The sequence below is a fragment of the Plodia interpunctella genome, chromosome 27, assembly GCF_027563975.2.
Source record: "Plodia interpunctella isolate USDA-ARS_2022_Savannah chromosome 27, ilPloInte3.2, whole genome shotgun sequence".
In the NCBI taxonomy this organism is placed as follows: domain Eukaryota; kingdom Metazoa; phylum Arthropoda; class Insecta; order Lepidoptera; family Pyralidae; genus Plodia; species Plodia interpunctella.
In genome coordinates, this window is record NC_071320.1 from 870,574 (window position 1) to 884,001 (window position 13,428).

Below are 13,428 nucleotides of genomic sequence, written 5' to 3' on the forward strand. Positions count from 1 at the left end.
TTTACAAATGTCTCGTGTTCGTAATATGTAAATAACATAAAAACGTTACTACTTAAATATTTTGTAGGTACCTATTTATTTAAATGATTTGCGATTTTAATTAGTGTTACGGAATTTTCGGGTACAAAGACTAAAGTACATACTGTCATACCCTATTGTTCAGTCGTGTTTCGTTGCGATGACGCAGCACGTTGCGGCACCGTTGTTCTCTATAGGTTATGTACCTACGCACGTACGTTGATCCGTCAGCGTACGCCAACGTGAGAACGGCGGAGAACAACGGAGCATACATATTTATCAATACACAATTTTTTATCAATTTATTTCATTTACTAGGGAAATCTTTAAAAAGCTTTATGGATTATGCCACACTAGATAAGGATTTTAGTACCTAATTTCTAGAATCTAAGGGATTTTATTATAAAGTACTTATTATAACTTTCCCTTATACGATATAGTCACAATTTACTACACGATTTTAGGTTTTGTAAATTGAATACAAAACTATAATACATACTTTCTAATAAAAAATCATTCATCTTGTGTAGCATATAATCTGTTCTTTCAATTTACAAGAACTTATTCATTATATATTTTTTATATTTGTACAAATTACTTTTTAGTTTTCGCGAATAAATAAAAACGATTAATAAAAATGGGCGCTAGTGTACCGATTAAATTACCGAGAAACGCAAAAACAAATTGTATTCTTCTTCACCCCTTTTCCCACTTTGGGGTTTCTCCCACATTTGCGCCATCGGTATTTAGGTACTCCGGTTTGCCTGGGGATTGAATCTGTCTTTGTGTATCTCTTCATCCAACAAACAATATGCATTATATTTTTAGACGCCACACCTATCACGTTTTTGTTAATAAGCTGCTAGGCACACATTAGGTGTGTGCGTTACTCCAGCTAAAGTGTCGCCTACAGAAATATGAATGAATAGAATCTATAATTAGGGGCTAATCAGCTATGTATGGTCATATAGGCATCAAGAAGGATCGAATACAGTTTTCAGGGGACTTGTGCGTTTTTTCATTTTGGCGCTGCGATTTTTTCTGTTTTTCAAAAATGTGCGATCACTCTTAAATTATAAGTATTTTCATAAATCTAATTATATGTACCATGGGCACATATCAAAGAGTTACTCGTGTATATTTAGTCTACATGCGTATTTTGCAAAACGTTACTCTAGTGAAAATCTCAGTATTTTCATAACCTGAACACGCATAAATTATATTTTCGCGGCACATACTTCAACACACATAAGCTACCTGACCATGAACAATATTTCTCTCTCCGATTATTTAAAATTTTCTTTCTAGAACAACATTACTCCAGCAGAAATAGTTTTTTCCACAGACAAATGTTTTATGCCGGGCACATACATAGTTAATTAGGCACTAATTATAGGTTCTATTCATATTTCTGTAGATGAGATACTTTCTAGCTGGAGTAACGCACACGTTTTAGGTCCAAAAATATTTCGAGAATTTTTGACATTAAACACAGACTACACAGATCTTACATTTATTTCAAGAATATAGAGTTTGGCCAAAACGTGAAGATATAAAATGAGGGCGCCAGCCAACAGGAGACACCTGTTATCTGGCAGCACTGTTATCAACCAATCTCGACAAATCATTTGCAAAAAACGCAGTTCGTCAAAAATTAAATCTGTTTTCATCACTTTTTGAACAGACTGAAAATTACGAATGAGAAATTTAGTATGGTTGCGAAAATTACGATTGCTTGTAAAATTGTGCCAAGTTACATTCTAAGAATTACTATCGACGATCAATTGCGAATTTTTAATATACGGTCGGGGAAAAAAAGTGATTCAATAAAACAACGTAGTAATATAAATATAATAACGTTTTATTGTTCTCCTATCGACTGAGCCTGTACACTAACTAGGGCGCACCGCTAAAACACGATGCGCGGGCGTCCGGCCTTCAGCTGGGGTCCGGCGGCGCCCGCGCCCGCAGCCACGCCTGCCAGCGCCGCGCGCGCGCCGCGCCCGCCGCCTGCGCCCGCGCGCGCGCGCGCTCACGCGGCCGGAAGTACCGCAGCGTCTGCGCGCGCTCGCGCTCGCTGCTCACAGTGGGGACCCCCTTGCGCGTGGGCCGCGGCGGCGCGTGCGGCCGCGGCGCCCCGGCCAGCCGGTTGCGGTGGTTGTGGTTGTTGCGGCGCAGGAACACGGGCGTGTGGCGCTCGGCGCGCAGCGTGGTGTCCAGCAGCGTGAAGGCGGCGGAGAGCGCGTCGCTGGCGCGCACGCGCACGAGGAAGGCCGCATGGTCGGGCCGCAGCGCATCACGCGCGCGCCGCAGCAGACTGTGCGCGCCGCGCATGCCACCGCGCGCACACAGCTCCGCGCACTTCAGCGACCAGGGCTCCGCCGCGCAGTGCTGCAGCTGCCGCACGCAGCCCGCCACCAGCTTGTCCAACGTGTACGCCGGGTACGCCCGGATGCCGAACATTTCCCTCGCGGCGTCCTCGTACGCCGACGGCTCAGTGTTCCCGTCCAACACTCCCCTGACCAAGTCCAGCAAGGCGGTGTAGTACTGGCGGGGCTCCGTGGCGGGTATGGCGCTCGGTTTGAGCCGGAGCGCCACGGCGGCGCTGTCGTTTCCGTTTCCGTCGGCGGCGGCCGCCTTGGCCGCGGAGGCGACGAAGGCCAGCCGCTGGCAGAGCAAGGCGTGCAGCCTCAGGAAGAGGTACCACGCGCAGGAGCACACGAAGCGGGTTTCGGAAGATCCGTTGGAGCCGTTGCTGCCGCCCGTGCTCGGCTGTTGTTCCGAATCGGAGATCGGCGATGACGCGCTAAAGGACAAACAAATGTTTATGTCACTAGGCTGTCTCACTACAAGTCAAAACAGATACCTTTTTTCTTAATAAATATGAAACAACTTTTTATCAATCATACAGATTGAGCTAGCCCCAAAATAAATTCGAAACTTGTGTTATGGATAACTCAATCTACGTATATATATGTACGCATATACATCAATGACCCAGGTCAATCTGAAAAATCCATAGACCTGACCGGGGTTCGAACCCGGGACCTCCAGTGTGTCCATTAGTCGCCTCGTACGGCAAGCACGGGAGGATATGTATTAAATGGTCCTATTCGAAGGCTACCTTATGAATTTAGTACATTTGTTTTAGTTAAATCTCATAATACAATCTGGATATCCCACGACGATTCGCGATAGAAGCAATAACTCCGATTGAAGCGGTGGTGGTGTAATGGTTAAGACGCCCGCCTGTAGATCGAAAGGTCTCAGGTTCGTACCTTACTCTTACCATATGAGTTTGTATACCAATCTGACTTATATAGTAGTTTTCATAGACCATTGCTTCCAGTGAAGGAAAACGTTTTGACGAAACCTGCACACATTTGACAGTTTAGTTCACTAGTGTTTACGCGACTACCTGCCACTAGATGGCGCACCGTAAAGTCATGTCAGATGCCTTAATGGCGACTTGAATAAAGTCCGACACCAGTGTTAGCAATAACACACTCGATATGATGATGTGAGTCCGATTGATCTCCGAAACTCACTTGCTGTGGTCCGATCTCTCGTCTTCGTCGTCGGACAGCGGTATCCGAGGCTGCGAGAAGAGGTCGGGCAGGAATCTCCGCAGCAGCATCTTGATTCTCCGCTTCTCGGCCTTCTGGATGGCGGTCTGACGCCGCGCGTGGTGGATCAACAGCTCGGCCGCGTCTCGCATTATTTTGATCGCTGTAACGTTAATTTCATTTCAATATTGTTGAAGATAAATCTTACTTAAATATTGATTTGATAAATGCGAAAGTTTTTTGAGGATGTGTATGTTGTATAATTGAATTGAAAATAAGTTTGGAATCGAAGAGAAAAATATTATGTGCAAATTTTATATAAGTCGTACAAAAATCCTACTAACATTATAAAAGCGAAAGTTCGTGACGATGTATGTGTGTATGTATGTTTGTTAAGTAAAGAGTGAGTACTTTTATCTTGAAATTCCCACGGGAACGAAGCCCCGTGGAGCAGTTAGTGTACTATAATAATTTAGGAGATAACACAAATTGAGACGTCAGTAGGAAGGCAGCATGCGAGTGATCAACACAGACAATCTGTCGCACTACATCGCATGGGTTTCATCATTGTCTCGTGTATATTGTTATATTTAAACACTTTTCAAATGAGTTTCTTTCGGCATTTCTTCTCAGCTGTGGTTGTTCCGAAATGCCAGTAGTTTGTAGCTTGTGAGAAATTACTATTTAATATAAAATTTGACGTGAAAAAGTGCCTGTGAAGGTCTAATTCTGAATAAATTACTATCGGCGGGAATCTGTAATTGGCTTCTTGTAATATCTTGTTTTTGTCTAGAATTAAGATTGCATGCTGTAGGTTCTCCAAATATATAAATACTAGATATAACCCGGGGCTTTGCTCCCGTGGGAATTTTGAGATAAAATGTAGCCTATAGCAATCTTGGATAATGTAACTTTCTAATGGTAAAAGAATTTTTGAAATCGGTTCAGTAGTTTCGGAGATTACCCGCCTCAAACATACAAACTCACAAACGCTCACCTCTTTATAATAATATAGAAAAATAAATAAAATAAATGATTTGATTTGATGTAAAAGGCTGCGGTGAAGTTTGTTGCGCCGCTTCTTTTTCACCTGCGCTTTGGAAGCCGGCAGTAGACTTAGTTTAAGTAATTTTTTTGACGTCAATAAGTGATGTATATCATCCTAAATTGAATAAAGAATTTTGAATTTGAAAATTTGAATTTGTAAACACACGACTCACCTTCCTGCCTACTCTGCATGTTGTAGTCCACTACCAAGTGAGGGCCCGGCCTCCGTGCTGCGTATGCCGCCTCCACCTCGTTGTACAAGGTCTTGGAGCGCATCGCTTTCAGGTCGTTCTGCTTGAAGTTGATGCCCTGGTGGTCGAGTGACTTCAGGTAGTACTTCTCGTTCAGCTCGCGCCATTGCTTGTTGAAGCCCTGGGGTGGGGAGGAAATATGTTATTTTGATAATAAACTAGATGTTGCCCGGGGCTTCGCTCCCGTGGGAATTTTGAGATAAAATATAGCCTATAGCAATCTTGGACAATGTACCTTTCTTGTGGTGAAAGAATTTTTGTAATCGGTTCGGTAGTTACGGAGATTACCCGCCTCAAACACACAAACTCACAAACGCTTATCTCTTTATAATAATAATAATAGTATACATAAATAAGTCGTTTATTATGTCTCCAAATGTAGATAAATTTCTGTGGTAAATGTGTCCAAAGAAAATATTTTTTTTTTTTATAATACACAATCTAATTAATATTACAAAGGCAAAAGTTTATGAGTATGTTTGTTATCTCTCACGCTCAAACGGCTGGAACAATTTTTATGAAATTTGATATTAAGGTAGTCGATACCTTGGATTAACACATAGGGTACTTTTAATAATTTCCGAAAGTGCGCGAATCCCGTAAGATTTGGTCAAAACGTCTGATAGCCAATGGTTCTTAGTCAAGTAGATGGCGCTACTGTGCTTTAACATTTTGTGCGTAAAAATCGTATGTTTTATTTTTAAAAACATGCGCGGGTAACACCGTGGTGCACAGCTAGTTTTATATATTTATATAATGACTAGCGGCCCGTTCCGGCTTCGCTCGTGTGGCGTGTGACACTCTTATCACTTAAGGGTATAAAATATAAATAACTTATTTTCAGACCTATTGAATATACATAAAAAAAAATTCATTAATATTGGCCAAGCCGTATGGGAAGATAATGGTAACTAAAACTTTAAGGTAAGTTAGATTTTTATTTTGTTTACGTGTTTTTTTTTTAAATACAGAGTAAATATATTTTAGAGACATCAGCAGGAAGGCAGCATGCGAGTGATCAACACAGACAGTCTGTCGCACTACATCGCATGGGTTTCATAATTGTCTCGTGTATATTGTTGTTGAGCAAATAAAGATTATTATTTTAATGCCGGCTTTAATTTCTTGAGAAGTTATGAAGACAGATTTAACAGGTTAATAGGATGCGAAACATAGAAAATAATAAAATAACACAAATTTCTTGGAATTAATGGAGTGGTTTGCCATTGCCTTCTCCATTTCACACACAAGTCAATAATAATCAATTAATGAGGTTTCCTCACGACGTTTTCCCTCACCGGAAGCAAGTGGTGGTCTATGAGAACTACTTACATGAGTCAGATTGATATACAAACTCATGTGGCACGAGTAGGTTTCGAACAGCCACCACAGCTTACATTTACCGCAATGAAAAACCAGCAATGTATACCGAATCTGTCACAGTTCGACGAACTTTTCCGCGATACTGTGAAGCCGGTATTATATTAATTTTGCTTTATTGTTTGCTGGGCAAAAGTCGCTCCGTTCAAAGTTAAAAAAAAAAATTACATTTCGCGAATGGGTGTTTCGCAGAGTGTATCGACCGCTGCGGCCATTGCAATTTTTCAAATTTTAACAAAGACAAGAATTCGTTTTACTATCAGACTTTATAATAGTTAATCTTTACTATTGTAATGTCAGTTTTATGAATGATTGATTTTGGAAATGATTACTTCCGCAAGAAAATGGACGGATTGTAATGACAGCGCGGCCGCAGCATTCTACAATATGAAATCAGGCAATATTAAGGGCACAGTCGCAAGCCAAGTTAACAGTGACTAATATACACAGTATTTGTAAATTGACAATATTCAACGGTTCACAATAAGCACTAGACTTGTATCGCTTGGTCTGACAGACACAAACACTGAAACTGATACAAACAGACAAATATTTGTGGTCACAGTGTACAGGATATTTGCCCGCGCTGGTAATCGAACCCAGGATCTCCTCGTTTTGTTTTTTTTTTATTATTTTAATTTTTGTGCTTATTATGTGTCTGTAGTTTTTTTAATAAATTTATTTCTATTCTATTATATTGTACGCTGACGAAGTCGCGAGCAAGCATAATCCAATTGTTATATCTACCTTCTGCGCCTCCCTCCACTCCTCCTCCTTGGCCTTGAGCCTGCGCAGCACCACGGGCACGGCCACCGCGGGGTTCTTCTTCAGCCCCGCGATTATGTCCACCGCCTGCCGCACACACATTGCCGCGTTATTTTATTGTGTGTACAATACAAATCAAAATCAAATCATTTATTCAGAAATTAGGCCTTCATAGGCACTTTTTCACGTCATATTCTAAATTAAATGATATTTACCAAAGCTACAAACTACTGGCATTTCGGAACGACCACTGCTGAGAAGAAATGCCGAAAGAAACTCATTCAAACAGTGTTGGTCCCTATTATGCAAGAAGGGTTTACTATTTTTTAAATATACATTTAAATTTTACAATACATATACTAATATTATAAATACGAAAGTTTGTCTATTACCGCTGGACTGATTTTGATGAAATTTACAGTATGCATGTAGATAAAGACTTTGGTTTAAACATAGGTTACTTTTTTTTAGAAAAATCAAAATTCAAATGGTTATAATGAGGGTGAAAGTTTGTATGAAAATCGCTTTCACAGAGTAATTCACGCGGACGAAGCTGCGGGCATAAGTTAGTTATTTATAAATAAAAATCATTGTTTAACCCAACTTTGATATCATAAATGTGAGAGTAAGTTTTGTTTTGTTTGTTTGTTAGCTTCTTCACACTTTATGTACTCAACCAGTCTTGAAATTTTCGCATACATATAGTTTGAAGTATGGAGAACGACATATGGTACTTTACTGGTTTCCGCGGGAGATTAACGCTGGCGAAGCCGCGCTCGACAGCTGGCACACATCTCACGAAGAACGGCCGTGTAACTTTTTGCGAAGTACGCAAACTTATACGGCATAGGGACGGATATAGGGTACTTCTTCCCGGTTAAATAACTGTTCCTCTAGCGTTCGCGGTCGAGCGCTGCGATGAGGTATGAGCGGCGGTACCAGCTTCACTTCACGCTTCGGTATGTGTAACATGCGGCCGTACCACCTTCTCGCCGTAGATGCGGCGCAGCGCGCGCTGGTGTATGGTGGGCGAGTGCCCGCCCAGACAGTCGTCCAGGCGCAGGCGCGCGGCCTCGCCGGCCGGCAGCCGCGACAGCTTCTTGCCCACGCCCTCCAGCACGCGGATCGTGGCCGCGTTCGTCTCTATCACCACGTCCAGCTGCGGGGGAGTATATGATCATGAAGTGCGGTGCTCATTTGCATTTCACTCTTCACCATCGAATCGATTCGCAGTGAAACGCAGCGAACCACACTGCAATGTCATTGGTTCGCTGAGTCTCACTTCGAAGAGATTTGATGGTGAAAAGTGAAATGAAAACCCGCACTAGCCCCTCAGGTATCTATTGCCGTTATTCGAATACGAAGTGTGGCCCTTTTGATTTGGACGAACACATATAATACACATATGGTATATATATCGCAATACTGAGATACGCAGTTTATTCATAGATTTAATCCTAGTGATTTATGTACAAAAATAACTCAACAAACTCTGTTACCACGTGCAACTATGAGAGTATATAGATAATAGGGTGCTGATTAAGAAATTTTCGATCTAAATAGTAGTTGACAAAATCTCGAGAATTGAAAAAAATATCTATAATCTAGATAAAACATATATAATGTAGCTGAATCATTATACGAACCAATATTTGAAGTTGGTTGGAAAGCCCATAATTTTTTCAATATAAAATTGGAAAAACTCGACCATCATAAAAAAAATAAAATTTTGTGATAACTTTTATTAATATATCATTGCCATAAAGGTAATATTCTATGTAGTTGTCAAACAACAATAGCTTTCTTTGCGTCAACATAGTTATGGCGTCATTTGTTCGAGTCAAAAATGTATACTTTTATTTTTGTCATATCTTTGAAAGCATTGTCATTATCACAGTAATGTTTTTCACTGGTGTTTCTAATGATATAGGATAGGGGCCTTCGAATAGTCGTCAAAACAAAAAATTGACAACTATTGCCTATTGTGTCGTCACGGATTTGAGAATCAAAAAGCATTTAAAATCTTGTATTTATATAAAATAACAAGCGATTTTTAAATTAACACATAGAAGCTATAAACGCGAAATTTGGGCAGTAGCTTTAGGTTATTACGAAGTGCTCAGATATGAAAGGAATCTTCAAATTCGACCCCCAAAGGGGTAAAAATTTGGGGTAAAGTTTGTATGAAAAATAACGAAATTGTCTACTGATCTACTTGAAACTTTGCACAAATGCTAAGCAACAAAAATAATGAAACACGTGTTTCAGGATTATTTAAAATTTGACCTTTAGGATAGTTAAATGAGGGTGAAAATAAAAGCGAATAATCACATTCAAAATTTCGTCAACTAAAGACATGAGTAGTCAGCTCAGCGGTAAACACATTGAATTCACGTTGTTATTGTTGACGGTTCGCATCCTGAACTTATTAGTTATCTATAGGGTCATTTCTGTGAAAATTTTATTATGCTGCTAGTTAATATATATAAATCTCTTCCGTAACTGAGTGACTGACTGACTGACAGACAGACAACGTACACCCGAAACTATTGGGCGTAGGAAGCTGAAATTTGGCATGTAGGTTCCCTGGGGAGTGTAGGTGAGCACACTAAGAAGGGATTTCCTGAAATTCCCACGGGAAACGTATTATTTCTCACATACAAAGTTGTGGACAAAAGCTAGTATATTATAATGGCATCGAAATAATAGTAATTAACTGATCAATTAAGATGAAATTTAATTATTTAACCTAATTATTGTATTCGATTATTTAAATACCTATCTATATGCATTTTATTTTATACACAGTAATCAATTGTAACAAAAAACAACCCCATTTTGCTTTGTAATTTAACTTACCTAGTTAGATTTAGATTAACGTTAAAGAGTTGTACAAATCCTTAAATGAATAAAGAATTTTAAAATTTAATTTTTGTAGAAATCAAGATATTTTGAAGGACATTTTTTGGGATATATAACACATTGAAAAATCGAAATTATGGATCCTCCATTGTACAAAATTAGCAAAAAAGTTACTCCAGAAAAATTCACGCGAATTCACTCGCGCGAATAGCAAATGCTACGTATCAGAATTAAACTAGATCTTACCTCAAACCGTTCGTCTTCACATCTATATATATATTCTTCATACTGAGTCTTGCGCGACGTCACGAATGTTGAATCCTCACTCCAAGTTGGGAACGACACCCAGGTGTCATTCAGCACCTGTAAATCATAATCATCATCTGTTTTAATCAATTTTGTCGCTTCGGGTCTTGAGGTCAACACTCATGCGTAGTAGTGTGTAGTAGTATGTGTAGTTTTCTTTATACTACCGTACGGGCATACCATCTGATGGTAAGTGGTCACCGCAGCCTATCAACGGCTGCAACACCAGTGGTGTCATACTTTCCCTACTCAGTGACTTGGTATCTTTTGTCACGGTACCTTTTTAAAAAAATTTATTCAACTTAGGATGATCATCGCTTATTGACGTCGAAAATTTACTTAAAGTCGACTTTCAAAGCGGAGGTGAAGAAGCGGCGCAACAAACTTCACCGCAGCCTTTTCTCCAAGGACGTCAATCGACAAATGTCTCACCCTCAAGCCAGAACACAACAAGATTTAGATGAGAGTGAGGGTCTCATGCAGACGACCTTAGTACCAAGTGTCTCAGTAGCACCTGAGTACCAAGCGTCTCAGCAGCAAGGCCACCAACCCCCCGCGTGTAATGTAGTGTAGTGTACCCACCTCCCTGCAGAGCGGCGTGCGGCCGGAGCAGCGGCTGTAGTGTAGTGTAGTGTAGTGTAGTGTACCCACCTCCCTGCAGAGCGGCGTGCGGCCGGAGCAGCGGCTGTAGTGTAGTGTAGTGTAGTGTAGTGTAGTGTAGTGTAGTGTAGTGTAGTGTACCCACCTCCCTGCAGAGCGGCGTGCGGCCGGAGCAGCGGCTGTAGTGTAGTGTAGTGTAGTGTAGTGTACCCACCTCCCTGCAGAGCGGCGTGCGGCCGGAGCAGCGGCTGTAGTGTAGTGTAGTGTACCCACCTCCCTGCAGAGCGGCGTGCGGCCGGAGCAGCGGCTGTAGTGTAGTGTAGTGTAGTGTAGTGTACCCACCTCCCTGCAGAGCGGCGTGCGGCCGGAGCAGCGGCTGTAGTGTAGTGTAGTGTAGTGTAGTGTAGTGTACCCACCTCCCTGCAGAGCGGCGTGCGGCCGGAGCAGCGGCTGTAGTGTAGTGTAGTGTAGTGTAGTGTACCCACCTCCCTGCAGAGCGGCGTGCGGCCGGAGCAGCGGCTGTAGTGTAGTGTAGTGTAGTGTACCCACCTCCCTGCAGAGCGGCGTGCGGCCGGAGCAGCGGCTGTAGTGTAGTGTAGTGTAGTGTAGTGTAGTGTACCCACCTCCCTGCAGAGCGGCGTGCGGCCGGAGCAGCGGCTGTAGTGTAGTGTAGTGTAGTGTAGTGTAGTGTAGTGTAGTGTACCCACCTCCCTGCAGAGCGGCGTGCGGCCGGAGCAGCGGCTGTAGTGTAGTGTAGTGTAGTGTAGTGTAGTGTAGTGTACCCACCTCCCTGCAGAGCGGCGTGCGGCCGGAGCAGCGGCTGTAGTGTAGTGTAGTGTAGTGTAGTGTACCCACCTCCCTGCAGAGCGGCGTGCGGCCGAAGCAGCGGCTGTAGTGTAGTGTAGTGTAGTGTAGTGTAGTGTAGTGTAGTGTAGTGTACCCACCTCCCTGCAGAGCGGCGTGCGGCCGGAGCAGCGGCTGTAGTGTAGTGTAGTGTACCCACCTCCCTGCAGAGCGGCGTGCGGCCGGAGCAGCGGCTGTAGTGTAGTGTAGTGTAGTGTAGTGTAGTGTACCCACCTCCCTGCAGAGCGGCGTGCGGCCGGAGCAGCGGCTGTAGTGTAGTGTAGTGTAGTGTAGTGTAGTGTAGTGTAGTGTAGTGTAGTGTACCCACCTCCCTGCAGAGCGGCGTGCGGCCGGAGCAGCGGCTGTAGTGTAGTGTAGTGTAGTGTAGTGTACCCACCTCCCTGCAGAGCGGCGTGCGGCCGGAGCAGCGGCTGTAGTGTAGTGTAGTGTAGTGTAGTGTAGTGTACCCACCTCCCTGCAGAGCGGCGTGCGGCCGGAGCAGCGGCTGTAGTGTAGTGTAGTGTAGTGTAGTGTAGTGTAGTGTAGTGTAGTGTACCCACCTCCCTGCAGAGCGGCGTGCGGCCGGAGCAGCGGCTGTAGTGTAGTGTAGTGTAGTGTAGTGTAGTGTACCCACCTCCCTGCAGAGCGGCGTGCGGCCGGAGCAGCGGCTGTAGTGTAGTGTAGTGTAGTGTAGTGTAGTGTAGTGTAGTGTAGTGTACCCACCTCCCTGCAGAGAGGCGTGCGGCCGGAGCAGCGGCTGTAGTGTAGTGTAGTGTAGTGTAGTGTAGTGTAGTGTAGTGTAGTGTACCCACCTCCCTGCAGAGCGGCGTGCGGCCGGAGCAGCGGCTGTAGTGTAGTGTAGTGTAGTGTAGTGTAGTGTAGTGTAGTGTACCCACCTCCCTGCAGAGCGGCGTGCGGCCGGAGCAGCGGCTGTAGTGTAGTGTAGTGTAGTGTAGTGTAGTGTAGTGTACCCACCTCCCTGCAGAGCGGCGTGCGGCCGGAGCAGCGGCTGTAGTGTAGTGTAGTGTAGTGTAGTGTAGTGTAGTGTAGTGTAGTGTACCCACCTCCCTGCAGAGCGGCGTGCGGCCGGAGCAGCGGCTGTAGTGTAGTGTAGTGTAGTGTAGTGTAGTGTACCCACCTCCCTGCAGAGCGGCGTGCGGCCGGAGCAGCGGCTGTAGTGTAGTGTAGTGTAGTGTACCCACCTCCCTGCAGAGCGGCGTGCGGCCGGAGCAGCGGCTGTAGTGTAGTGTAGTGTAGTGTAGTGTAGTGTACCCACCTCCCTGCAGAGCGGCGTGCGGCCGGAGCAGCGGCTGTAGTGTAGTGTAGTGTAGTGTAGTGTAGTGTACCCACCTCCCTGCAGAGCGGCGTGCGGCCGGAGCAGCGGCTGTAGTGTAGTGTAGTGTAGTGTAGTGTAGTGTAGTGTAGTGTACCCACCTCCCTGCAGAGCGGCGTGCGGCCGGAGCAGCGGCTGTAGTGTAGTGTAGTGTAGTGTAGTGTAGTGTACCCACCTCCCTGCAGAGCGGCGTGCGGCCGGAGCAGCGGCTGTAGTGTAGTGTAGTGTAGTGTAGTGTAGTGTACCCACCTCCCTGCAGAGCGGCGTGCGGCCGGAGCAGCGGCTGTAGTGTAGTGTAGTGTAGTGTAGTGTAGTGTAGTGTAGTGTAGTGTACCCACCTCCCTGCAGAGCGGCGTGCGGCCGGAGCAGCGGCTGTAGTGTAGTGTAGTGTAGTGTAGTGTAGTGTACCCACCTCCCTGCAGAGCGGCGTGCGGCCGGAGCAGCGGCTGTAGTGTAG

The 13,428-nt window shown here is 44.2% G+C and overlaps 1 protein-coding gene across 5 annotated transcripts in view; it reads right to left on the reverse strand.

Annotated features, from left to right (window-relative positions):
* Positions 1-1,858: 1,858 nt before the first annotated feature.
* Sin3A overlaps positions 1,859-13,428 on the reverse strand; it is a 39,851-nt gene continuing 28,281 nt past the window's right edge. For 4 of the 5 annotated variants that reach the window (XM_053765574.2, XM_053765569.2, XM_053765570.1 and 1 more), the window contains exons 18-23: positions 10,136-10,252; positions 8,010-8,186; positions 7,010-7,114; positions 4,805-5,003; positions 3,567-3,747; positions 1,859-2,824 (exon numbers count right to left, since the gene is read on the reverse strand). In XM_053765574.2, coding sequence (XP_053621549.1) covers positions 1,957-2,824; positions 3,567-3,747; positions 4,805-5,003; positions 7,010-7,114; positions 8,010-8,186; positions 10,136-10,252 — 1,647 coding nt within the window. In that variant the 3' untranslated portion in view covers positions 1,859-1,956. The remainder of the gene's footprint in view (positions 2,825-3,566; positions 3,748-4,804; positions 5,004-7,009; positions 7,115-8,009; positions 8,187-10,135; positions 10,253-13,428) is intronic. The other variant, XM_053765573.2, reaches the window with a different exon arrangement.